Source organism: Gopherus flavomarginatus, chromosome 15 (assembly GCF_025201925.1).
Source record: "Gopherus flavomarginatus isolate rGopFla2 chromosome 15, rGopFla2.mat.asm, whole genome shotgun sequence".
Lineage (NCBI taxonomy): Eukaryota > Metazoa > Chordata > Testudines > Testudinidae > Gopherus > Gopherus flavomarginatus.
Window position 1 is genome coordinate 13,021,631 of NC_066631.1, and position 26,033 is coordinate 13,047,663.

Consider the following 26,033-nt stretch of genomic DNA (forward strand, 5'->3'; position numbering starts at 1 on the left):
ATGGCCAACAGGACATCTAGGTCAGATGTACGGAAGATGTTGTTTATGCCATGTGTATAAGCAGTGCTGTACAGTATGAAGGATGTGTCACATAAAGGCCATGAACCCTACCACAAAGCATTTATAATGAATGGGTAAAGGACAGCCTGATGCCATGTCAGTAAAAACAGAAGCATACCAGCCAGTGTAGCTGAATGCCTTTTTCTATACAAAGTCTATAGTTTATGGTAGTAATGAGAGATGTCCACAGCAATCTTCATGCCAAAGCCGGGTGCGCAGTAGGTGTGGTCAGCATTCATTACCCACTGGTTAATAAAGGCCTTATCATCTGTAGAGATTCTTGGTGTGAAACATCAACATCCCATGGCCAGCTGGGTGAAGCTTCTCTTGAGGACCCTTGGGAGATGCAGATAGACTCAGTCCAGGTCAGTTGAACTGTGTTTCATTTGGAGGGACGAAATAAAACATTGTGACTACTAGTCAACTTACTTTTGGTAGCCCAAGTAGATTAATAGATACCAGGCTGGGCAGAACAGCAGTATGGTTTCAGAGTGCTATTGGGTCTCTCAGACTGATGGGGCAAGGGAGGGGGCAGCGTTTTTTCTGACTATAGAGTAAGACTCCATTCTAGAGATGGAATATTATGCGGCGACTACTCCATAGTCAAGGATGCAAATGAATTTCCATTATAATCCTGATGTTTTTTGCCCCCAACCTACTCCTCTGCCACTAAAATCCTCAAACAAAAGGAATATCAGCCTCAACTTTGGCAGGTTAGGTCTTGGACTGAAGTTGATGTTGTCTGCCAAATATGAAGAGAATTGGACGAGGGTTTCCAGAATTGTTACAATCCTCTGAAATTAGAGTCTTCTAATCTCCTTGCAGCAGAAAGAAGAGAAATAAAACTTTACTGGACTCACCTAATTGTGTCCAGGACTAGTGATTAGTTTTAATTTTAAAAGTTGTTAAGATTGTAAATACTAACATCAGATAGGCATATTGGCTCCAATGCACTGAAAATAGGGTGCTGAATGACCTCTGGAGATCTACGCTTTCATTTAAAAAAAGTAAGTCTCTAGCTCTAGGATTGTACTTCAGTATTGTGCTATTGTAGTGTCCCGAGGCCCCAGCAGATATCAGGGCCCCATTGTGCGAGAGGCTGTACAAATACATAGTAGGCGATGGCAGACCAGATCCTCAGATAGTGTAGAGCAACACAGCTCTGTGGAAGTCAATGGAGTGACCCTCATGTGTATTAGCTGAGGATCTGTCCTGGAACACTTACTATCTAAATAGACATGACAGCTGAAGAGTGGGAGAAAGGGCTGCAGCAAGAACCAACTTACTGTCAGTCTTAACTGCACCTGCCCTGTATTGTTTTCCTGGGAGTATCACCCATTAGGTTAGTCGTTTCTCAGCAAGAAAAAGCATCAGGAGCAACAAGGCTTTGAACCCAGCGGTGCTGGAACAATTTGTGTAGTGGGGGTGCTGAGAACCACTGAATCAAACTCTAAACCCTGTGTATATGGAAACCACTTCAAGCCAAGGGGGTGTAGAAGTACCCCCAGCATCCCTAGTTCTAGCACCTATGTCTGAACCTGCTGAAGTCCATGCAGTGTATGTGGCACTAGCCTTCAAAATCTAAGACAAAGCCATAGAGAAGGAAACTGGAAATGAATTCTTTATAATCGGGGGGTGGGGTGGTTCCTTTGGGGAACCACCCCACTGTCCATGGACAGCAACACACCTCTGGCTGAGACGGGCTGGACTTGTCTCTCTCTGGACCGTCTCCGAGCACCGTCCAAGGCAACACATGGACGCTCAGGAGTCATGTACACTGCCCCTCACAGCCCAGGAAACTCAGTGCAAGCCTGGGCCTGTGCTGTGCTGTGGCTGCCCTGGGCCATCAGTCAGGCCCCAGGGCTTCAGGGTCCATGGCTGAACTTTCCCCATGGCTGGTGGGAGAGCTGGGCTGTGATGAGCAGTGAGCAATGGCTCTCTATGCCCCGCTCAGCAAGCACTGCCCTGCTGTGGGGTGGGGTGGGGCAGAGCTAACCATTGTCAGCATGTTGGCCAGAGCATTGGAAAAACAAAGAGTGCGTCCAGCAGGGCTTCAGCCCTGGGACAACACGATGACAAGGAATCACCCAGTTCAACCACCCAGTTCCCTTTCTCTCTGCTATATGCCACTTTCCCTGCCGTGAGAAAATACATCCGCTTTCTCCTGCGAGCAGTAAATCAGCCGGGGTGAGAAAAGAAACCCAAAAAGAGCAAGGAAAAGAAAAACGGGCAGGGAAGCAATTTTCCAACACCACCGCTGGTGTTCAAAGAGCTGCGAGTTCCTTATGTCAGACTGTGGAGTGTTTGCTCTGTTTCTGACCACTCCCATTTATAAAGTTAACAGCCACTAACCACTGCCTGGAAGTTGTTACTTCTGAAATCTCTTTGCAAGTGGGGACGAGGCAAGTGGGACGGAAGAGCCATCCTCGGTGTCACTGGCAGAAGGCGAACAGCTCCCAGCTAACATCCCAGCTTTCCTGAGGGTAAGCAACCCCATGGGTCTGTTCCCCCCTCTGAACTCTTACTTTTGGTTGGGTTGTGTCCAGGTCTTGCTCCTTGCCTTCTCTGGCCGGTTTCATAATGTGTTGTTACAGTGGCTTTGCTTTCTGAACAACTGAGTCCTATCTACCTGCGGATCAGGATTTGCAGAGAGGGAGTGTGTCCGGTTTAGCAGGAGTGTGTCTCTTTACAGAGTGTGTGGTTAGAGCTGGGGACTGGATGTCACGTGTCCTGTGGTCATTTCTCAGCTTTGCTACTGACTGGTTGGGTGAGCTAGGGGTAAGTCATTCAACTGCTGTGTGACTCAGTTTACCCATCCATCCATTGTTAATAATAGTAATTCCTGCCTAGCTCACGGTGGAGTCATGAGGCTTCATTAATTAATATGTGTACATGAAAGGCCTTGCAGCAGTGCCAGGTTTTTGTGTCACATGCTTGAGTCACTTTGACTTGGGTTCAAGTCAAAGTACTTTTCGTGAGCACAGAGCGTGGGGTATACTGGAGGCTGGAGAAAGAAATGCCAAATGTGACTGAGATGAAGACCTGCCAAAATCACAGGAGAGAATTTGCTGGGCTGGGTGGGGTGGGGGGAGAATTCCCTGGTGTCCAGAAGCAGAGAGAGATTTAGTCTGAAAGCCCCATCGCTAGCATGAGTCCCGTTTAGGCCACAGGAAACAAACTGGGCTAACTCCCAGGTGGCTGATACCTGGCCAATACCTAATTATTTGGGGCTTGAGGAGCCACTGCGGGGGAGGTTCTATATGGGAGAGCCTGGAGACTGGGCAGCTTGGAGCTATTGGGTGGCCCTACGTGCCTCCCCTCACTCTGTGCTTCCATGTGACCACCTCACCTTCTGCTCATTCCCAACCCTTGGCCCAGGAACCAGCTGCGGGAGGATGGGACACCAAGCGGTGGGAAGGAATGGGCACTAAAAATGGCAAAGGCAAGCAGGACTGGGCAGGGGCAGTGGGTAGGAGACCCTCAGCAGGAAAGAGGGGCCATCAGGATGTGGAGAGGGACCTTCCAGTGCTTGTCAGGAGGAGAGAGGAGGCCTAGGGCACTGTAAGAAGCCTTCTTCTGTTCAGTGAGGGGAGGGGGGAAGGTAAGAAGAGAGCAGGGCTCCTGTATGGGGCAGGGAGAAAAAAGCCAGGGGGAGAGGCACATGCTGGCCCAGAGAATCTCAGCGCAGAGCATGTGTGTTGGTGGGGGGAACGAGGGGGGCGGAATGACAAAAGCAAAGGGCACAGCCAGAGGCAGCAGCACTAATCTGACTGGGGGAGTGAGAGGAAACGGCCCAGTGAGGCTGAAGAGAGCTGCCCAGTGGAGCAGAAGTGGCCAAACCTGATTCTTGGATCAAAAACCAACACCCAGTCCTGGGGGCTAGGCTCACCTCGGGTTAATTACCCCATTAGAGAGGAAAATCAGGACATATAAACGAAAGCACATGGAGTGAGCTACTCTTTATTGGGGGCTGCATTACTCCTGGAATGAGGGAGCAACGCTGGTACAGAGATGCTCTTTGTTTACTGAGCTGTGGCTGTAGGGCCAGTGGGTTGGTCCTCTGAAGCCCTTGGCCTCAGTTTGCCTTGCCCTCTCCCAGGCCAGATAATCTTTTTAACTTTCTAAAATATCTTATCTCTGCAGGTTCCAGTCTGCTGACTGCTTGCTTTCCAAAGCTCTGTCAGCAAAGCTGCCTGCTTCTGTGCCCAGCGGCTCAAAGACTGGCCCAGGTTAGCAAACACAGTCCTTTTATTCCCTAATACAGGAAAGAGAACTGCAGTCTGTTTCCTAAAAGGGGAGATAATAGGAGCTGTTGTCTTTGGCTATGACAATTTGAAGAACTCTGAATAGTGGCCCCTCTGCTGCATTCATCTCTTTCTTGTCAAATCCAACATGGTTTGGGTCTGGATTTAAAAATCTCTTTCCAGCTCTCTAGGGAGCCCTTGGGGGCTCCAGCAGCAGGTTAGCTCTCTGAGACCAGGATCAAATACTTGCCAGGAGGCGAGTGGCAGACAGATGTTATGCAACAAATCATTAGGCTTTCTGAACACTGGCTTTCTGCTTCCTTCCCCCATCACACACAGCCTAGGGGTCTGATTCTGACGTTGCTTGCATGGGTGAAACGCCACTGGTTTGAGTGGAGTTGCTCTTGGATTATACTGGTATAAGGGAGAGGAGATGTAGGCCCTAGAAATCTCCAGCAGCTCACCCTATGTTCGGCCTCTAAGAGGACTTCACAACACATGGCCATGCTGCAGGGGAAGGATGCCAGGCAGCAGCATGTGCCAGGCTGGAACAAGCTGATCTTTACCTGTTGAATCTTCATGTTATGCTTCTCATGTAGCAAACTATTAGGGTGGCTGCTTGGAGAATATTCGGTCGGACCTGGGGGCTTCAGGAGAGAGGTGTGTAAGTCTTCTAAGTGCCCTAATATGAAAAGGCTTTGGAGCCATTCAGACAATCTAGATAGACTGAGGCAGCCATTTGTGTGACCTCAGCCTAAAAAGAGCACGAGTAGAGACCTGCTGCTCAGACAATGTGCTCTGATGAGACTACGACAAAGCTTCGCTCCTGTACAAAGTGGAGCCTCCCCAAATAACCTCATTCTTGACTCTGGATAAAGGAAACCTCTCTAAGCTCCAATAGAACACTTTTCAGATGTGTGGCTTGTGTCCACCAATATTAGCCATGGCAAGGGTCTCTAACTGAGCGTGCTGCATAGGCTCACACCACATAGAACAGAGACGGGTGGTGCCTTGCTTGTGCCCAAGTCTTGTTTTGCTGAAGGCATTTCTTTCAAATAAAGACGCTCAGACGTTTTGTCAAGGCCTCGCCCAGCATTTTAACATAGGTTTGGTTTTGCTCTTTCTTTTAAGATTATCTCTCATCTTTATGTTCAGGTCAAAGGTCCCTTATCTTGAAATTGAATAAGAACTGATTACAATGTTGTGCAGTTTATGATATCGGAGGGGAAAGGTGCCTTATGAAAGAATGAAGTACTGTTTATTAAGCAAAAATATCTGACAGCTGACTGTTGGGGCAGAAGGTGGTAATGATTCAGCAACTGTCCTAAGAACAATGGAAAGAAAATATCCCTAATGTATTGACAAATATTTTCCTTTGGGAGAAAGGGAAAGTAGAGGGGACCAACTTGCACATCCTGTTTCAATGTAACCTGGAGATCTTAGATTTAGAGAGATGACAAAACCAGGCAGTTTAATTTCATATTAATGTTTATTGTGGAGGAAGAAGGGTATTTTCTGCAGGGTATTTTCTTTGCTAGTTGATGATAACAAGGAAAACGATGTTTCTGTGTTGATTTTTGTAGATTTTAAGATTCGCTAATGTCTTATTCAGTATCAATCAACCCTATTTCTTTACCCACAGGAAAATATTTAGTTACCTAGAGGTTGCTATGTGTGGTTCAAAACAACCACTCCATGCGACACTTAAAAATCTCAGAACTAGAAATTCCAATTTAACGTTGGGTTGAGATTGAGTTATGTAACTTTAACTCCTTATAGGCATATTTACAGGCCAGTAAACAGAGCGATTATCACTGACCAGAATCCATTCTGCCTCTGTGACAACACACTAGCAATAACCACAGACTAAATCAGCGTGTTGTAGAAACAACACAACTGTTCCAGATCTACATGGAAACGTCCAAACCTTAATGTCAATGCAGAAGTATTACAAAATCTGGCCTTTTAAACAACCATACATATCTCTCACTGTGCTCCTGTAACAATTTGGGACTGTGGAAATATGCTGCAGCCAGCAAATCTTCCCCTCCAGCAAAATAATTCCATGACCCCTCAATTAGACACATCACTGGAGCTGAAGTGAGCGTATGGACTATGTCTCTGGATTAAAACACAAGGTGTTAGTTTTGTTCCAGAGCTGAGATTCATTATATCAGAGGTATGCGCATATGAGCTAATAGATAGAAAAGGAACTCTGTACAACAAATCACAGTGTAAATTCTCCACCCAACAAGTATCCTCCATGTTTAATATAAAGGCATATAAAGGACTAACAAACATTCAGGGGTAGAGCTTAAATTGTCTCAGTGCTGTTTCTTTTGCAAATTTAAGGCTGGAACAACCTTGCCTGTGTAGTTATGACCAGCTTGTCCATCATGTAGACTTTAAACAGTCAGTACACCTGGACTGAGTTTGGTTGATATAGTGGAAATAGTGTTGTTATAATATTCGTAGACATCTGTAGGATGTTTGACTTGGTACTACACAACATTTTGGTTTAAAAAAAAACTAGAAAGATATAAATTAACATGGCACACATTAAATGGATTCATAACTGGCTAACTGATAAGTCTCAAAATGGAATTATATGGGGAATCATTGAATGGGTGTGTTGTTAGTGGGATCCTTCAGGGATCAGTTGCTGGCCTATGCTATGTAACAGTTTTGTTAATGACCTGAGAGAAAACACACAAAACCAACACCGATAAAGTTTGCAGATGACATGCAAATTGGGGGAGTGGTAAATGAAAAGGATAAGTTACTGATACAGAGCAGTCTGGATCACTTGGTACTGGGTGCAAGCAAACAGTAGGCCTTTTAATATGGCAAAATGTAAACCTATACATCTAGGAACGAAGAATGTAGCCCCTACTTATAGCATGGGGAATTCTATCCTGGGAAGCTGTGACTCTGAAAAAGATCTAGTGATCATGGTGGATAATCAGCTGAACATGAGCTTCCAAAGTGACGCTGTGGCCAAAAGGGATAATGCAATCCTTGGATGCATAAACAAAAAAAAAATCTCAAGTAGGAGTAGAGAGGTTATTTTACCTCTGAATTTGGTACTCTTGTGATTGCTACTGGCAATACTGTGTCCAGTTCTTGTGCCCACAGTCCAGGAAAGTCAGTACCGGGCAAATTAGTCGAAACAATAGTTAAGAATAAAATTGTCAGACACATAGAAAAACATAAACTGTTGAGCAATAGTCAACATGGTTTCTGTAAAGGGAAATGGTGTCTTTCTAATCTATTACAGTTCTTTGAAGGGGTCAACAAACATGTGGACAAGGGGGATCCAGTGGACATAGTGTACTTAGATTTCCAGAAAGCCTTTGACAAGGTCCCTCACCAAAGGCACTTACGTAAATTAAGCTGTCATGGGATAAAAGGGAAGGTCCTTTCATAGACTGAGAACTGGTTAAAAGACAGGGAACAAAGGGTAGGAATTAATGGTAAATTCTCAGAATGGAGAGGGGTAACTAGTGGTGTTCCCCAACGGTCAGTCCTAGGACCAATCCTATTCAATTTATTCATAAGTGATCTGGAGAAAGGGGTAAACAGTGAGACGGCAAAGTTTGCAGATAATACTAAACTACTCAAGATAGTTAAGACCAAAGCAGATTGTGAAGAACTTCAAAAAGATCTCACAAAACTAAGTGATTGGGCAACAAAATGGCAAATGAAATTTAATGTGGATAAATGTAAAGTAATGCACATTGGAAAAAATAACCCCAACTATACACACAGTATGATGGGGGCTAATTTAGCTACAATGAGTCAGGAAAAAGATCTTGGCGTCATTGTGGATAGTTCTCTGAAGATGTCCACGCAGTGTGCAGAGGCGGTCAAAAAAGCAAACAGGATGTTAGGAATAATTAAAAAGGGGATAGAGAATAAGACTAAGAATATATTATTGCCCTTATATAAATCCATGATACGCCCACATCTCGAACACTGTGTAGAGATGTGGTCTCCTCACCTCAAAAAGATATTCTAGCACTAGAAAAGGCTCAGAAAAGGGCAACTAAAATGATTAGGGGTTTGGAGAGGGTCCCATACGAGGAAAGATTAAAGAGGCTAGGCCTCTTCAGCTTGGAAAAGAGGAGACTAAGGGGGGATATGATAGAGGTATATAAAATCATGAATGATGTGGAGAAAGTGGATAAGGAAAAGTTATTTACTTATTCCCATAATACAAGAACTAGGGGACACCAAATGAAATTAATAGGCAGCAGGTTTAAAACAAATAAAAGGAAGAAGTTCTTCACATAGCGCACAGTGAACTTGTGGAACTCCTTACCTGAGGAGGTTGTGAAGGCTGGGACTATAACAATTTTTAAAAGAGAACTGGATAAATTCATGATAGTTAAGTCCATAAATGGCTATTAGCCAGGAAGGGTAAAAAATGATGTCCCTAGCCTCTGTTCATCAGAGGATGGAGATGGATGGCAAGAGAGAGATCACTTGATCATTGCCTGTTAGGTTCACTTCCTCTGGGGCACCTGGCATTGGCCACTGTCAGTAGACAGATACTGGGCTAGATGGACCTTTGGTCTGACCCGGTATGGCCGTTCTTATGTTCTTATGAAAGGGTGCTGATAAATTGGGAGAGATTTCAGAGAAGAGCCACAAGAATGATTAAAGGATTAGAAAACGTGTCTTATAGTGATAGATTGAGCTCCTTGAGTCTGTCTTCTCAATGAGAAGATTAGGGGGTGACTTGATTACAGTCTATAAGTAACTACATGGAGAACAAATATTTAATAATGGGCTCTTCAATCTAGCATAAAAAGGTATAATGCAACCCAATGGCTGGAAGTTGAAGCCAGACAAATTCACACCGGAAATAAAGTGTACATTTTAACAGTGTAACTAACCAATGGAAATATGTATCAAGGGTCGTGCGATCACTGACGTTCTTTAAATCAAGATTAGATGTTTTTCTAAAGATCTGCTCGAGGAATTGTTGTGGGAAGTTCTCTGGCCTGTGTAATACAGGAGCTCAGCCTAGACGTTCACAATGGTCCCTTCTGGCTTTGGAATCTAATGACCACGGGCATCGGTCTGGATACTGATGGTCATCAGTGCTCTCACCCACTACTTCTCATCCTTCTCAACCTGCAACGTTAGTTTCTTATGGGTCAAAATGTGGGTCTCCATTACCTACCTTCCAAAAGTTTCCGTTGTCTCAGCCTGCTCAGTGGATCTCTTGCAACCTGCCCCCACCCCTGAAATTATTCTTATATTAGAACTGATAAGGGTAACAAATGGGAAGCTTTTGCACTTCTGATGTACTGTAAAGTGTGAGGCATATATCAAAAGTTAAAATCCTATCCTATGTAGCTTAAGGTCTTCGAAAGGATTTACATACCTTGCAGGGGACTTCTGTGCACCTCTGAGGCTAAAAAAATAGGTAATCATATTTCAGTATTAATAAGCTAATATAAATGTTTAGAACTTCAGGGTGGTTTTTTTTCTACCTTTGGTGGTGGTTTCTCTCAGGAACGGAACAACACTTTTATTTTAGGAAACATTGAACCTTATCGGGAATTACTTGTTTATCGTTGTGGCTAAGTCAAACTATTTTAGTGTTTCAATGTAATACAGCCAGCACATTTTTTATAGTGGCTCATGCCCTGAGGCAGGAAAACATGGGCCATGGGTAGGAAGAGGTCTGGCTGGCTGAGGGATTGATAATGAGATTTCTGGAGTCTTTAACTATTAGGTAGATGGCTGGTTAAAATAGTGTCTGTTGTTAAAGGTCAAAAGTTAACATCTGATGGCATTAACTGGCATCCTTGGAAGGCTGAGCAAGGAGGCAAAGAAGTGAAGTGCTCATGTTCCCAGGGGTTAGGGCACTATGACTTGGGACAGCTGGTTAAAGTCCCTGTTCTGTCACTATGGGCACTTAGTCTCTCTCTGCTTCAATTCTCTGTGTTTTTTTTTTTTTTTAATGATAATAATACTTCCCTGCCTTGCAGGGCTGTGAGAATAAAGGCACTAAAGACTTGAATGGTTCAGATACCATGGTAATGAGGGCCATATATGTACCTAAGAAGACTCTGAACGCTTTCCTCCATAGGAGAGGTCCCTCTTAATCAGATGTCAGACATAGTGATGTAGTATGGGAAGGCTACTCTTTTTGTCTTGGTTCCATTTATAAATAAGGACTTAGGCTCAGTATGGTACTTTTCATGAGCACTAAATAAAGATTAAAAGGGGTGAGGTTTTGATTCTTCAGTCAATGAGTAACTAATGTCCTCCTCTGACGTGGTTAATTGATAAGTAACTAGATGGAGGGAACTCAACTTCAATGGTCAAGGGAATGCAAACAACAGACATCATACGCTGTACAGCCTGCTGACTGTCTCCCTCTAATACAGTCTAAGTTCTGTTAGCATTTTTTACATTGTGACAGATCTGGCCATTTCCAGGCCTATCTTTGGGAGAACGTACTGTATTAACTTTACATATCATTGTGGGCCAGGGATTGTATGCAATTCCATGGGGGAGGTGACCCCACATGTCCCCCAGGAACTAAGAACAGTAGGGGTTGATTAGGCAAATTGACACAGGTTGTAACACTTCAGAGAAGTGCCACCCCTCCAGGGGAGGCTCTCATATACTGGTTCAAACTGGACTCTCCAGAGACCAATAGCCTTTTGGATAAACAGCTTGAGTTTAAATTGACTCAAGGCTTTTGTTCTGATCCAGCAAATGGACAGACCCTCCCATCCAAGAAGGGAGCCCCAAGCCTTCCTAGGAAGCTGGGGAGGACTTTGGCCTACTGAGGCCCATAAGCCTGAGTGGTAGTAAGCTTTTATCACGTGTACAGGAACTATGATGTTTTTACATTGTTTTCTCTATAATGCTTTCACCTTAAGAATAAATGTGTTTGCTTAAAGAGGGCTTTGTGGTAACTTATGAGTGTGGGCAACTATGCTGTTTATAGCCGCTGAGAGGAAAGCAAAGCACAGGCTCCGGCCTGTTTCGGCAGTCTGGTTTGTTGGGGAACTTACAGCATAGGCAGGGCATGGTGCAGCCCAGAGAAACTCCGCTCAGGAGGGAGGGACAAAGGTATCCACCCAGGAACCTTGGAAGGGGAAAACAGGTGCAGTTGCCCTGAACAGTGTCACTCATCTCTTCCAGTCTTGAGTCTAGGGCTTGAACATAGGCCAATGTCTTTGCAGATATACTGGAGAAGTATAGGTCTGAGTGAAGCCCAGGTTTCCCCTTCTTATGTAGGGCAGCTAGTGGCGCACTATACCCAAAAAGAGAGAACCTACCACTTGCCCCCACTTGATACATTTTGACTAGAACACGATACTGTTCAGCTGAAAAAAGCATGGCTAACTGGCTGTGACAGTGTCAGGTGCAGTAGGTTACAGTCTGTGTGCACAGCTCATTCAGAGTGCTTTGGCAGACAGGGGTTTGCAGACCCACCATGGGAAGATTAAGCCTTCCAAAGACTGCATCCATTATCCTCAAGTTCTCTCCAGATGGTGAAGTTCAGAGAAAGCTTAAGACAGTTGGAAACAAGCCCTTTCTCCCCCCCGCTTCCAGAAAATTTCATCTAAAAAGAATCATTTGAAGTTTTCCAACAAAAACTTTGGGTTTTCCAGCATGAATTTTAGTTTCAAATCTAACTGATTTGTGTTTGCTTTGACGTAGAATGCAAAATTAGTTCTTTAATATAAATTCCTCCCCCACACACACACCATTTACTTCCAAAGGAAAAAAGATGAGAGAAGGTGGGAAAATCCACTTTTCACATGTATTACTTGCCAACTTTTCCCCTTGGGTGGCCCCCAAAAATCTAAAGGGTGGAAGTATAAAAATCAAAGTTTCAGTTTCCAAAAACCAAAATTACATTCTAAAATGTTGATTCAAAACTAATTTTGATTTTGATTTTCCCCAATTGGAAAGTCAAAAGCCTTAATCAAAATAACATATTTGGAAAATTGTGATGAAGCCAGATGTTCAAAAGCTTTCTCCTCTATTGGGTCAGAAGATTTTGACCAGCTCTATGCTTAGTTAAATGATAGGACTGGCCTTCTGGTCAGTCTCTGTATCCAATATGGCAGATCAGGTACTTACCAGCATTCAAGGGAGGAATGGAGGGCAAATCTGCTGTTTCCTTGTCCATAAGCAATCCCACAGACAGAGCTTTGCCACCTGTAGGTCCCAGGTGATCATCTGCTACAGAACCTCTCTAATTCCCCCTTAGCTCTCACAAGTGTTTGTAAATCTTTATCAGCTCCTGTCCTTTCATGCAATTTCCCAATCAGCAGTAACTGCTCTTCCAAGTACCAAACTATCTACGTAACACTAGCAACAATTACCGGTAATTATATTTCTCTTGAACAGCACTCTGAGGAATTCCTCAGTATTTGATAAAAGCAGCAAAGAATCCTGTGGCACCTTATAGACTAAGAACTTCCCTTAGATTTCTTTCACTGTGAAGAAGGTTGTAAGGTTGGTAGTTGTGTTCAGAAATGGTTTGATTTCAATTGTGTACCCATATTGAACTGACTGAAAAGCCTGAATATTAGGCCAAAGACACCTTCTGATAAACTCTGGTTATATAAGCCTTATCTGTTACTTTTAAGGAAAACTAGTATGTGTGGGAGAACAGACATATGGTCTCCTTGACATCCTTAAACATTCCAAAAGCTTCAAGAAGAGGGGGAAAAAAGACCAAGTACACCCTCCCCCATTCCTTTCTCTGCTTAGATTTCTACTTTGACACTTTGGATAGCTCTGCTATCAAGTTGATGCACTCTGGAAGTTATCTGAATTCAAATTGGGGAAGAAACCCTATCTAAATTTGAAGGCAGGATGGGAAAAATTTTCCTCAAATTAAAGCTAATAGCAAAGAGAATGAAACATAAACTTTAAACTTCACGATTAATGAAACTTTGAGAAAATAATCTCCAAATTTACTGAGACTGTTCATTGTTTCACAAACAATTAGCAGAGAACCAAACTAAAAACTTCAGAGATAATTTTGTTAGTATTATACACTTATAATGCCAAGTAAAAATTAAAACATTCCAGGAAAGAATCGCAACTACATGGGAAAACTAACTTTTCTGAATTGTGGCTGCCACCTATTGGATGGGTAAAAGAGTACAATGACACCAGACCTGCCAAAATGATGGATTCACCTGTAACCTGGAGATGAGATGTCATCAAATTTTGGGGATAACCAATGAAAAGGCACAAAATCATGACAGTGATCTTTCTGGGGGATAGTTCAACTCATCAGTCCATCTGAATGGAAGAAGGATACATAAAAGATGCACCATCACCAAGTGAGTAGAAGCAGCCTCATTTGAAGATCAACAGATCCTGAGTGCAGAGTTGTCTTGATTTGACCTAGAGAGAGTGGCTACCCACTTCAAGCAAGGAATGATCAATCATTTGAGTTTCTTTAAATGAGTCCTTCATAGACAAAAACCTTTGGGTTTGGGTTCTAGGCCCAAAATTCCAACTATAAGCCCAACTTTGGAAAGAGGAAGCTTTCCTGAAGATCAGAGACACCCAGAAGATGCCACTACTACTAGAGAAAACTCCAAAGACAACTGAGTTAAGGCTGAGACTATCCTAATCTGCTTAAAGGGTGGGGAGACTGGGAAATAAATATTTATTGCTAAAATATTCCATAGAGAAATTCTGCACTTCAAAGGTAACACAGAACTTGGCCTTGGAGAGCAATCATTTTGGTGTCCTAGATAATTAAATGAATTGGAATTCAGATCTTTGTTCCATTAATCCCAGTTCCTGTGCTGATAGGACTTAAATTTGGGCATATACAACTTTACAATTTCCAGAGATAATACTGAGATCATGACTTCAAACAATAGAAGGAAAGGCCACACTAGGAACAAAAAAGATACTGCATTGAATTAGATTTTGATTTTGCATTTGATATTGCAAAATATCTCTAAAGGAGACTGGACACGATGGCTGCAGCAGCAATAGAGAGCAAATTTCCTGTTTCGAAAACACAAGATACCAATTGTGCTGATGGGAATTTCCATGATCTGCTAGCAATATTGGGACTATGACCTACAGTGGTGAAGCACTGGAATGGGTTACCTAGGGAGGTGGTGGAATCTCCTTCCTTAGAGGTTTTTAAGATCAGGCTTGACAAAGCCCTGGCTGGGATGATTTAGTTGGGAATTGGTCCTGCTTTGAGCAGGGGGTTGGACTAAATGACCTCCTGAGGTCCCTTCCAACCCTGATATTCTATGATTCTGTGATTCTGCAGCTGAGCTATTTTGGTTTCATTGACGGGCAATGATGTGTACGTATACGCTCAGCAGTCTTTTCAATGGTACATGAAACAAGACCCTTATTGTTTTGTGTAATGTGTTCACAACCTAGGAGTTCTTAACTAACTCTATCAAATTAAGTGTTAAAGGATCCCCACAGTTACGTCTGCTAAGGATTGTGTAGCTTGTGTAATAACACCCCTGGAGAAGTTGTCTGTAGGGACTAATCTTGGGAACTGCATAGCTAAAAGCATAAGCCTCTATGAACTAAAAGATCAACCAAATCTGTCAGCTCAGAAGCAGTAGCAGGCTCAAAAGCCACTAAGCATGATCTAGCAGTAGAGATGGACAAAGACCATAGTGAGTCAGTAGAGATTTTGCTAGGATAAATCTGAGCAAAACCACTAGAAGCAGGTGTGTGTGAAAAGAGACTAAACAGACTGAACCCTAAACAATAATCAAAAGAAACAAAAACCTTGAATGTTTTCTGCACAAAAGAAGTGGAACTAACACCTGAAATCACTGTCATCTGAACTTGCCACGGACATGGTCAATATATTCTCTGCCTTTCCTGCGATGTTCTTCGTTTTCTTTTTCCCAGTGCTGGAAGATGTTTTATGGAGCAAATAGCCACAGTTTAATGGGCTATACAGAAGTGATGAGTTGGGATGTTATTGCACACAGAGTGTGTCTGCTGGCCCTGACCCTACTAACAGCTGGAAGACGGTTTGGGAGAATGCAGAATTAGACTACAGCATCTAAGGATATAAACAATGGCTAACTAGGCTTGACTACAACACTCTAGTGATGATCAAGGTTTCCAAGGCTGACAGAATCATTTGCTTTTTCTGTTTACATAGAGGTAAAGTGAGTTCACTGGCTGACATGTGAGTGAGGAAATGATGGTTTATTTAGCTTAATGGCTAAATAACTACTGCAAACCTGCCTTTGGAGGGAGAATGAAAATAATTCATATGCCAGTCGTGAATATAATCTGGTACCTTAGCAGTTTATTGGCAAATCCTGTAATGCAAGTACAGAGATGTATGGGAAAAGGCACTGACAACCACAACTGAGGGAATGGTCCCTGGGTAACAAGGGATCCTACTCTAACTGGTAGGCCAAAGGCAGCGTGCTGCTTTGGAAAGTGATGGGATCTGGCTGTGCCCTCTTTCTATGAGCAGCGCTGGTGTCTGTGGAGGAGGTGATCTAGATATCTTTTTGTGATGGAGTAGGGGCTGTCTGCATGGGGGATGGGAGAGCAGGGGAGGTCTTTAGAGGATGGACAATATCTGAGCCTGTAACCTGAGCTAGGCAAGGGGGGTGGGAGGTCAACACTTTTGCCTGGGAAGCTAGACAAAGGAAGGGGCTGGCTGGAGGGGGTTAGTTCCAGTTTCGGTTTTGGGCTGGGTGGTGGGAATTCAGGGAATCCTAAGCTGGGATCCAAGCACCCTGAAACCCCAGAAGGACTCGATGGAGGGGTCCTGACTGTGCCTACAAGCTCTGCTGTAACCTGCATTCCTGTTGTCCAATAAACCTTCTGTTTTACTGGCTGGGTAAGAGTCACTGTAAGTCACAGGAAGAGGGGTGCAGGGCTGGACTCCCCCACACTCTGTGACACTTTTTGCCTGCGAGTTTTTGGCTAATGGACAAATGTTGGCTGCTGCTGCTCTGCATTTTGCTAGAAAGCACTGCTAGCTGCGATGATTGCAACACCATCCAAGCTCTGATAGCCCCACCTTTCTGACAGCTTAGACTTGCAGGGGTAGTCAATAGGCGGACCGTGGGCCAGCTCTGGACCACCAGATGCTTTTGGACAGACCGCAACATCTTTTTATTTACTTCTTATTACCAGTATTATTGTTGGTTTTGTGTTGTTGTTTTTCACTGGAGTCTGGACCTTGACAATACCTTGACCAAGAAATTTGGACCTTGACAAAATATAATTGATTACCCCTGGTTCCTAATCTGGAATGCCTGGTCTCTAGGGCCACAATGAGCCGAGACCTTAAACTATGTGCATTTGGAAATTCTGGCCTCCAGGGGGAAATACCAAATTCTGACATGCTTAGCTCTCTAGAGCAGGGATGTGTGTATGTGTGACTGTCTCAACTCTTCTGGGTGGTCCTCCAGAACCCTGCTAATGTCCCGCCTTCTGTTCTCTTCATCCTGCTCCAGCTCTCAGGGCAATGCAACCTGCCTTCAGGCACAGAGGGGGCTGGCGTTGCCTCCCATCAGAGCCACTCATTGCTGTTCCTTCACATGGCCAGAAGCGAGCATCATGAGACCCACTTCCAGCCCCTGCTTCATACGGCACAGCAGGCTGAACTTGAATCCCCCTGCCTGGCAGTAACTAGGCTGTTGTGCTGGGGTTTGAAATGAAGCTTCTGTATGTTTAGGACTGTTAAAGTTGTGACACCAATTAACACAGCTCACTGGTAAAGTTGCTCATCCAGCTATAACTCCGTTGCTTGCTGTTCTTCCCTTGCATGAATTCAGACAGGTCAAACTTGGCTTTGAATTTCCTGCCTCACATTGGACACGGTCACAAGCCTAATGTCGGAGAAGGAATTGCAGTGCCTTTAATTACTTTATAGCCCCTCTGTCTCGGTCTTCTGCTGACGAGAAGCGCTATCTGACTGAAATACTAACAAAGCTTCCCCGGAGCTTGATTTGGCGAGAGGTTTCAGAGGTTAAAACCACTTGCAGAACACAGCTTGCTAGAGAGTTCCAGCACTCGCTGCTTCAGATGGCAGTGCACAGTAATTGTTCTGACTAGTCCCACCAATAAATCAGTGGAGAAAAGAGCCAGCTTCAGCAGGGAAAAAATAGGCTGTTCACTTAAAACACTTGTCTATGCCACCTAGTCAGAGGCATCAGGTAAGTACTGAAATGTTGGTCATAACGTCGGCCAATACCTCTTAAACTTCATGCAGCAACATTCACAGGCTTCTTTCCTATCTTCAAAACTGCAATGTAGTGGCTCTTGTGTATAGGATGGATGTGGCCCTCTAGTGGCGAGGCCTACAGTAGGCTAGGGAACCTAGTTGCTTTCCTTTAACTCCAGCAGTAAAGACCTAGTGTGTTCTTGGCACTGGTTCTAGTCCCGGCTCTGCTCAGGATTGCCTGCTTTTCCTGTAGCTCAGTCCTCCAGCTTCCTACAGGGACCAAGCTTTCTCTGGCTCTCTCCCCTGACATGATCCATCTCACGCAGCTGCATTTCATCGAGATGCCTTCTCTTTCTTCTGCCTGTAGGTCCATGTCTATTCAATGTCCTGGTTGGCCATTCCAAGTGCATGGTTTTTCTTCCAGCTTCCTCAGGACTTTGGCACGGATTATACTAGTTAGAAACAGAGATGTACCTCTTAGGTCACAGGAGTCACTGCAAGGCTGGGGACCTAGTCTCCTGACAGAGGATGCATTGGATGCTCCACTTATTCTAAGCCCAAAGGAAACTTGGGAGCTGAATTCTGAGCTGAGAGTTAAGCTGAAACACTGACTATGACTCTTGAACACAGAGCCCAGCTCTCTGATAGGCACGGCCCTGAGGATGGGGCCATGCAGAGCTGCACTGCCCCAGCAGGAGCATAGGGGGTGCTGGCTCCAGGAGGTGCTCCCTCTCAGGTATACAGGTTGGGGCACTGACACAGCCTTTCCCTGTGTCTTTCCAGCTGTGCTGAGCTAGGGCATTGGAGGTCGTGTCCTGGTCTTAGCCTTACTCTCTTCGGGGTGGCTGTCATCTACAGGGGGACTGGCGGGGCTTGACTCCCATGTATGGGGCTCAAGGGGTCAGAGGCTTTGTACACTGTGTGCCGTCACCCAGCAGCTGGGCCTAATCTGGCCCGTACTGGTCTGGAATGATGCCCATTACTGTGATACTGGGGTAACTTGCACTGATTATAAGCAGTGAGAAACAAGAGGTCTAACACTGTGCCCCACTGCAGCTGGCCAGACCCAGGATGGTCAGATCACAGAGCACTGCTTCCAGTGATTCAGAAGCTTATGGCTTCAGGCTCCAGCCTGGGTCTAGTGATCCTGCCCTGTGCTGCAGGGGTAGAGGGGTCGTCCTTCAGATGAGCCACAGAAAAAAGACGCCTCTTGCCTGGTGACAGATCCTGCGACACTTTCTGTAACAAGCCGAGGACAGAGCCAGTCCAAACTCGCAGCCAATAAACTGCCTTTAAGATCCAGTGCTGAGGTAGCTATTGTTGGAGACATAATGGCTGCTCCGTTTCCATGCACAGTAACTGTATGACAAGTATGCCACTGATTTTAGAATGATCTAGTATAAAGCAGGCTCGGAACCTGTGCTGAGAGTCTTCATCCTTTCCCCATCAGCTACCTGTGACTATCTTTAAGATTCACATGTGTGAAGGCACAGGCAGTAGAGCAGTTTTGTAAGGAGCTACGAGAAAGCTTTCTGTGCCTGGATGAGAAGAGCAATGCAATGGCTACTAATAGACAGAGGGCCAGAATGGCACACTGACCTCTGTTCAGCTGAAGTGGTGTGTGTCTGTCTGTCTGTCTGTGGGGGGGTGTTCAGCCAATCTTCTCCCTGATGGGCCAACTTACCCACTCTGCTTCCATCCTGGCTGGCCTGCTCCCTCCAGTGACCTCTGCACGAGCTCCCCCCACAGCTCACTGGTACTGCATGTGCCTCTGCCACAGGGCAGCGAGAGCCAGTCTGACCTGGCTGGAAATCACATCCTGCCTTGGGACTGTTACGTCACTGGAGAGGGTCAGTCCTGTCCGCTCGTCACACCATGCCTCTGCCTGCTTTCTCTCTGTGCACAACAGATGGTTTGGTAAGGTTCCTGGGTAGCGTGGCTATTGCACTAAGTGTGCTGGCTGTATTACATCTGTAACTAACCTGTACTGTTTGGAGGAGAGGGGGATCATAAGCAGTTAAAAGAAGATACATTTATTTTCTTACTTCCAGTGCAGCTGTTTCTGGGGAAATGAGGCCCTAACTACTGGGAAAGCAGATGGCTTCTGCTGCACCTAGGAATGGGATAAAAGACACCTTCTGAGTACTCTGCGTTTTGTACCGCTTAGAGTGCGTTGTGCCTATATTTGTATGTTGCCTCTGGAACATATCATAGTGCTCCTAGTGTCACTACTGAAGATGTATATAATGCAGGTCTATGGATACCCCATGACCTTGCACAGAGGGAGGGCAGCTGTTGATTCTAGAGCAGGGTTCAGCAACCTTTCAGAAGTGATGTGCCGAGTCTTCATTTATTCACTCTAATTTAAGGTTTCACGTGCCAGTAATACATTTTAATGTCTTTAGAAGGTCTCTTTCTATAAGTCTATAATATATAACTAAACTATTGTTGTATGTATATATAAGGTTTCTAAAATGTTTAAGAAGCTTCATTTAAAATTAAATTAAAATGCAGAGCTCCCCGGACTGGTGGCCAGGACCCAGGCAGTGTGAGTGCCCCTGACAATCAGCTCATGTGCCGCCTTCGGCACCTGTGCCATAGGTTGCCTACCCCTGTTCTAGAATTTGAAAACACAGCATTTCTCCTGTGAAGTCATTGCCAGACATTTAGAATTTATTTCAGCTTAAATCAAGTTCTGTACCTGGGACTTTTCCTGATCGTGCTACCTCTGCTCTATGTGGAATACTTACTTGCTACTACGTAACATAATCTATCCTGGATGCTCACTGTATTAATTACTATATCTTGGCCTGCTCCATTTGAAGAAATATGGGGCAGCTCTTGCAAAAGTCTTTGCTGGCTTAAAATCTTAGCCAAAGAAGCTGGGTTTGAAGGGCTCTGTGCTTATAAACTGGAACAATGGTGATGCTATATTCATAATAAATAGAATGATCAGGGCCGAGGGAATGGGGGCAGAAAGTGTTGCACAGAGTAGCTCTGTTAACATTCTAAAATGATAGAATCCCTGGTCTGCTGCTTGTGGTCGATGTTCAGCATGAAAACTCCAAGGCTCATTGAGAGACTCAACGAAGTAGTGATGGTATCAATACAAGATACCTGTGAATGAAAAATAAATCTAGGGTAGGGAATACTTGGAAGTGCTGCACATCAGTAGGGCCAGGGATGTTAGCTAATTGATTTACTGAGCTACTGGCAATTACTTTTGAAAAGCCATGGAGACCTGGTTTAAAAACAAGGGGGTGTGGGGGAGGGAGGGATAATGAGATGTACAGACTTTCTGTGAGGGGAAAGGAGGAAAAAAGAGCAATCCTGGTAACTGCCATCCAGTAAATCTAACTTCGGTCTCTAGTAAAATTTTTGGCTCAGATGTTGCAAGAGGGAATGCTAGTTTCCATTATTCCCTGGGCACTCTCAGGAGCAGCAGGACACCAGCCCACGCCAGACAGCGATGAGCTTTTTAATGTTGATAAAGTTATAAACTGTTGAATGAAGGGCACTCAGGGATGTAACAGAGCTGGAGTCTGGCACAGCATTTGATAGGGCTCCTCAAAGTTAACTGAGACAGATTGCATCTGAGCACTGTCCCGCGGACACTGGGGACTCTTACTCTCACAAGACTGCAAGAACAGGCATGCCCAATGACTTCGTTATGCTTTTTGGCATGGGGGTGAGGTTTGAAAGTCAAAAGGGATAATTAGGCACCCAGGTCCTAACTAAGGCAATGAGAGTTGCATGCCCATCTGCCCTGGGGGCCTTTGAAAAGCTCCTCACTATCTACCTCCCTTCGAGAAGGAGTAGGCCGAGTCTCTACTTTCTCTGAATGGAATGCGCCTTTGGTCTCCTTCAGTTGCTCTTCCCCGAACCTCCCCTGCTTCAATAGGGAGTCAAGAGAGGAGACAACTGGTGAGAAACCAGAGTGTGAAACTGGATAGGTGGACATTCATTTTCAGTGTATTTGAAACGGACTGGTGGAAGCAGCCCTCTCGGTACCGTGTTCAACGATCACCTGTAGGCCCCGTGGAAATTGCGTGCTCACAGTGTCTCTGTCCACAGAAAGATGAAGAAGCGCTATTTCTTGGTTGGGATTATGACTGGCTTCCTGGTGGGCCTGGTCCTTTTCTTGGGGTTTTTCTTTGGACTGCGCTCAGCCCCGCTGCCCCCAGCGCAGGATGGACATCTCTACAAGAAAGCAGCCGTAGCCACGGATGCTGGGCCGTGCTCAATAATTGGAAGGTATCTCTCTTTACTCATGTCCATACATTCTCTTAGCTATTGTAACAAAGTCAAGGACCTATTTGCTGTTCGATTTGCTTTCACTCAGGAGCTGCTTTGTAATCTGTCATTAAGGTCAGGATAGCAAAACTGAGGAGTCTTGCAATGCTTGTTTTTTTCCCCATGCCTGAGAAACATGGATGCTGACAATCTAAGTTATGTACATTGGGTCCACAGGGATGGGAACCACATACATGACTGAAATAAACTTTTCAAGGCACTTTTAAAATCCATTTTTTCAGTCTCCATGGAGATTTCAGTGGCCTATTCCCACTTTAAATTGGGAACTGGATATCTAAATGCCATAAGCAGCTCTAGAAAACCTCAGCAGGGTTTCAAGCTGATATTAATGCAGATCTCTCCAGCCCACACCAGCAGGAGATGCTGCTTTTTAAAAATTGCTCCGTAAGATGGGGTACACTCAAGAGTAGATGATGCTACCAAGGGAGAGCTCACGCTTCACTGTGAAACTGAACCAGGTTGCATCTTTGTCGTCTTGAATAAAATGCTGAGAAGGCGACTGGATACTGCTTCCCTACTGCCTCTGTGCTGAAGCAGGCAACCACTTGAGAGCCCATGAGCGGGAGGAGGGAGTGGCGGCTGTGATGGGACACTAAAACAGTCTTATAATATTCAGCCACTAGGTGATGCCATGTGTAACATCCACAAAGAGGGCAGCACGTTAAAGTATCTCTTAGACTGAGAACACCTCTCTTGTCTCGTTCTATGGTGGATGCTCCATAGCCAATCCAAATCTGGTACAAAAGCCTGACTTGTCTGTAGCAGCCCTGCGATCTGCCATGTACCAGGAGGTCCTGAAAGTGCTGGAGAAGAGGCTCCTGTGCTGTCAGTTGCTGGACGATAATTTTGTTCTCTTTGGCCTGTGCAGGGATATCCTTCAGCAAGGAGGATCTGCAGTGGATGCGGCAATTGCAGCTCTGCTCTGTGTGGGCCTCATGAATCCTCACAGTATGGGAATTGGAGGGGGTCTCTTCCTCACCATCTACACCCACACAGGTAAGAGTGTCAGTCGTAAATGATGGGTAGCATTACCCTTGAGACATGGCTCTGTCTAAAGCAAAGTTATTAATTCTATCCTAGCACAGGGCCGGTGACATTGTACACTACCAATGCAGGTGGGGTAGCCTCAGGCATCCCAGCCACGCAGGAGTCAATTCTCAGTGCTGTAGGACTCCAATTCAGAGGTTCAGTACCACAAAGCCAGTGTATTGTGTGTCTAGAGCGAAGAGCTGATGCCATCCTTACGCCTTGTGTCTTTAAAGGGAAAGTAGAGGTCATTAATGCAAGAGAGGTGGCTCCAAAAAATGCATCCTTGGGCATGTTTGGGAACAACACAGAGCTCTCCCTTAAAGGTAAGGAGATGTCAGATGGTGCTGGCACGTTGATTCCAGTAAGTGGATCCTTGGGCTGTTCAAACTTTAGCTACTGTTGCAGAATCTCCTGGGTTCAGAGTACTTCTGACTATTCTGCATCTTGTGGCTGGCGTTGGCCCTACCCAGCCATCTGGGATTCTCACCTTCTCAATTTCCCCAGAAATCTCTTCCACCTCCTGATGATTGCTGCTGTGTATCTTCACTTGTCCAGGAGGTCAGAATGTACTGTCTCGACCATGACAGTCAGTCGCAACAGCACCCATTGTCTCATTCATACAAAGAACAATGTAGAAAATCAATCTTAATACATAACTGTTAAGGGGCCATGTTTTGTATTGCCATGAACAACATAACATCTGCCACTTTCCTCCCCATGCTCTGATAGACAGGAGTCCCTGCTATTAGATCTCACCAATGCTTGTGTTGCCGTGAGAGCCATCACTCAACTGTCTTATTAATGGTGGCTCCAGTTGGATACCTAGAGGGTCCAGGGGAGAGGCAGAAATTCTCCTGACTGGAAACAGAACCATATCAAAAAGACATGAAGCAGCTAAACCAACTGACTTCCCAGAATGCTTTGCGTGACCTAGGAAAGCAAGTTCTCTTGCTGGGATACATCTGTATTTGAGGGGGGAAGGGAAAAGCCTCTGTGGGGAAAACTGGCACCAAGGAACACATTACAAATTTGGGGAGGTGCACATAAAAATGGGACTGTCTATATGAGGTGCAAGTTGTTGCACCAAACCATGGATTGAAATCCCATCTGCATGGGTTACTTGTACAACGCCATGTGTCAACACCCAATAGCCATCCCGGTGCAGGTGGATGCAATGAGGCCTATGATTCAGCTCTGGTTGTATTTTTGTCCTTTACTACAGTCTTTCTCCCCTTTTTTGGATTGGAAGCTATAAGCTGCCTCATCAGTTCAGCTAGCTCTAGTGATGCTATCCCACACTGCAGGGCCTCATGTTGGGTAAAACCCCCAAACCCCCCTCTACCAGCAATTGCTTCAAAAGTCCCCGAACACGTACAGGGAGTGACTGGACCAAAACGAGCTCCGCCAAACAGCATGATCGTATGGGTGGACTGAACTGTTGCAAAGACATGAGATGAGACCAACCATTTCATGCAGGCTATTCCCATAAAATGGCTTCCTTGCTAAGTGAACATCAGAGCAAGGCAGCATTTTGCAGACTAAACTTTTATTTGCCAAAAAATGCAGTTTTGAGTCAACTGAAGTTGTGTTTGAATTCAGGCTGAATTCAGCAAATAGCATCAGCTTAAAAAAAAAATCTAAATGCTTTGTTTTGATACTTCTGAAATGAAACATTTTGACTTTTCTTCTTGAAACAATGTTTTCATTTAGAAATGTAGCTGGATTTACTTAAATAATAAATAAACACACACAAAAAAAACAACTCCCAAATGTTTTGGATTGAATTAAATGTTTTGTTCAAAAACAACTTTGTTTTATTTTTGTTTTTTCATTTTGGTGAGAAACTCAACTTCCAGTCTGGAACACAACAATTTTTTCCTGATTTCTGTCCCTCCACTCCTCTCCCAGTTTGGCCACCGAAGCAAAAAAACAATTGTTTGCTCAGTTCTAGTGAAGACCTGGCCATGGAGGGGTCCCCTTCACTTTTTGTTCTGGAAATTAGTACATGTAAAGACGACTCTGTCTTTGTTCTTGCTTAGTGTTTGTTGCCCAATGGCCTCATGTCTTCCCTGTCTGCTCCAGGGGGCCTGTCAATTGCGGTTCCAGGAGAAATTCGTGGCTATGAAATGGCTCATAAGCGGCATGGCAAGTTGCCGTGGAAGCACCTGTTTCTGCCCAACATCAGGCTGGCGAGAGAAGGGTTCCCAATTGGGAAAGCTCTGGCAAAAGCCATCAAGGATAAAGAGAAGGCGATTGAAAGCAACCCCTTGCTATGGTAGGTAGCGCTTGGGAGCCTGCATTGGTGCTATTATAACTGCCCCTGCTTGGACTGGCAGCAAGCGTTGAACTCAGGAACTTCAGAACCAGCAGTAGGAGCCTCCATCATTTGAGCTCAAGGACAAGCCCCATTCCTGGCTGCTGCGGTAGGTTTGATCTCTGATGTAGACCGGCTATTAGCCTATTGGACACAAAGAGCCACTCTCCACTAGTGTAGGTTACACTGAGCAAGTGGTGAGCGATGAGTTTGTTTTAACTCTAAGGCAGGAGTTCCTTGTGTATGTTGTTCAGCGAGCTGGCCTGGCGTTACTGTCTTGATACTTGCGTCCGGGGGGACCATGTGAATAGCATGTCTTCTAACTCCTCAGTGCTGGCTTTCTCTTGGAAGCTGTTAGCCTGCATACTGCACAATTCAAAGCCAAAGATGTCTATGGTGAAGCTCAATGTCAGAGCTGATTCTCTCACTCTCTTTTCCTTTCCCCCACAGTGAAGTGTTCTGCAGAGAAGGAACAATCCTACATGAGGGGGATGTCATCAAGATGCCCAAACTAGCAAACACCTACGAGACTTTAGCCAATGAGGGAGCAGATGCCTTTTACACAGGGAGCCTGGCGCAGCAAATTGTCAAAGACATCAAGGAGGCAGGTGAGAAACCAGGGGCTTGAGTATCTTTTTTTGTTTGTTTGTTTTAAAATAAAACTAAATACCCCAAATGTAATCAAGAAGAACTGCAGAAGCTCAGCTTCCATGGATGAAAATCTTTGCTGTGATACCAAGTCTCTGATTTAGCAAAACTTCTTATAATGGCCAAAGAAAGTGAAACCCATTAGCAGCTGGCTGAAGTTGTCATTGGTTATAAGTCAGTAGTCGTGGGGCTGATGATTTAGATCAGGGGTTCTCAGTGTTTCCAGACTACTGTACCC

The 26,033-nt window shown here is 44.9% G+C and overlaps 1 protein-coding gene across 2 annotated transcripts in view; it reads left to right on the top strand.

The window, feature by feature from the left end:
- GGT1 (gamma-glutamyltransferase 1) overlaps positions 1–26,033 on the top strand; it is a 56,010-nt gene that overhangs the window by 13,367 nt on the left and 16,610 nt on the right. Inside the window, exons 3-7 of one of the 2 annotated variants that reach the window (XM_050924486.1) lie at positions 21,565–21,744; positions 22,673–22,800; positions 23,067–23,156; positions 24,916–25,108; positions 25,598–25,755. In XM_050924486.1, coding sequence (XP_050780443.1) covers positions 21,565–21,744; positions 22,673–22,800; positions 23,067–23,156; positions 24,916–25,108; positions 25,598–25,755 — 749 coding nt within the window. The other variant, XM_050924487.1, reaches the window with a different exon arrangement.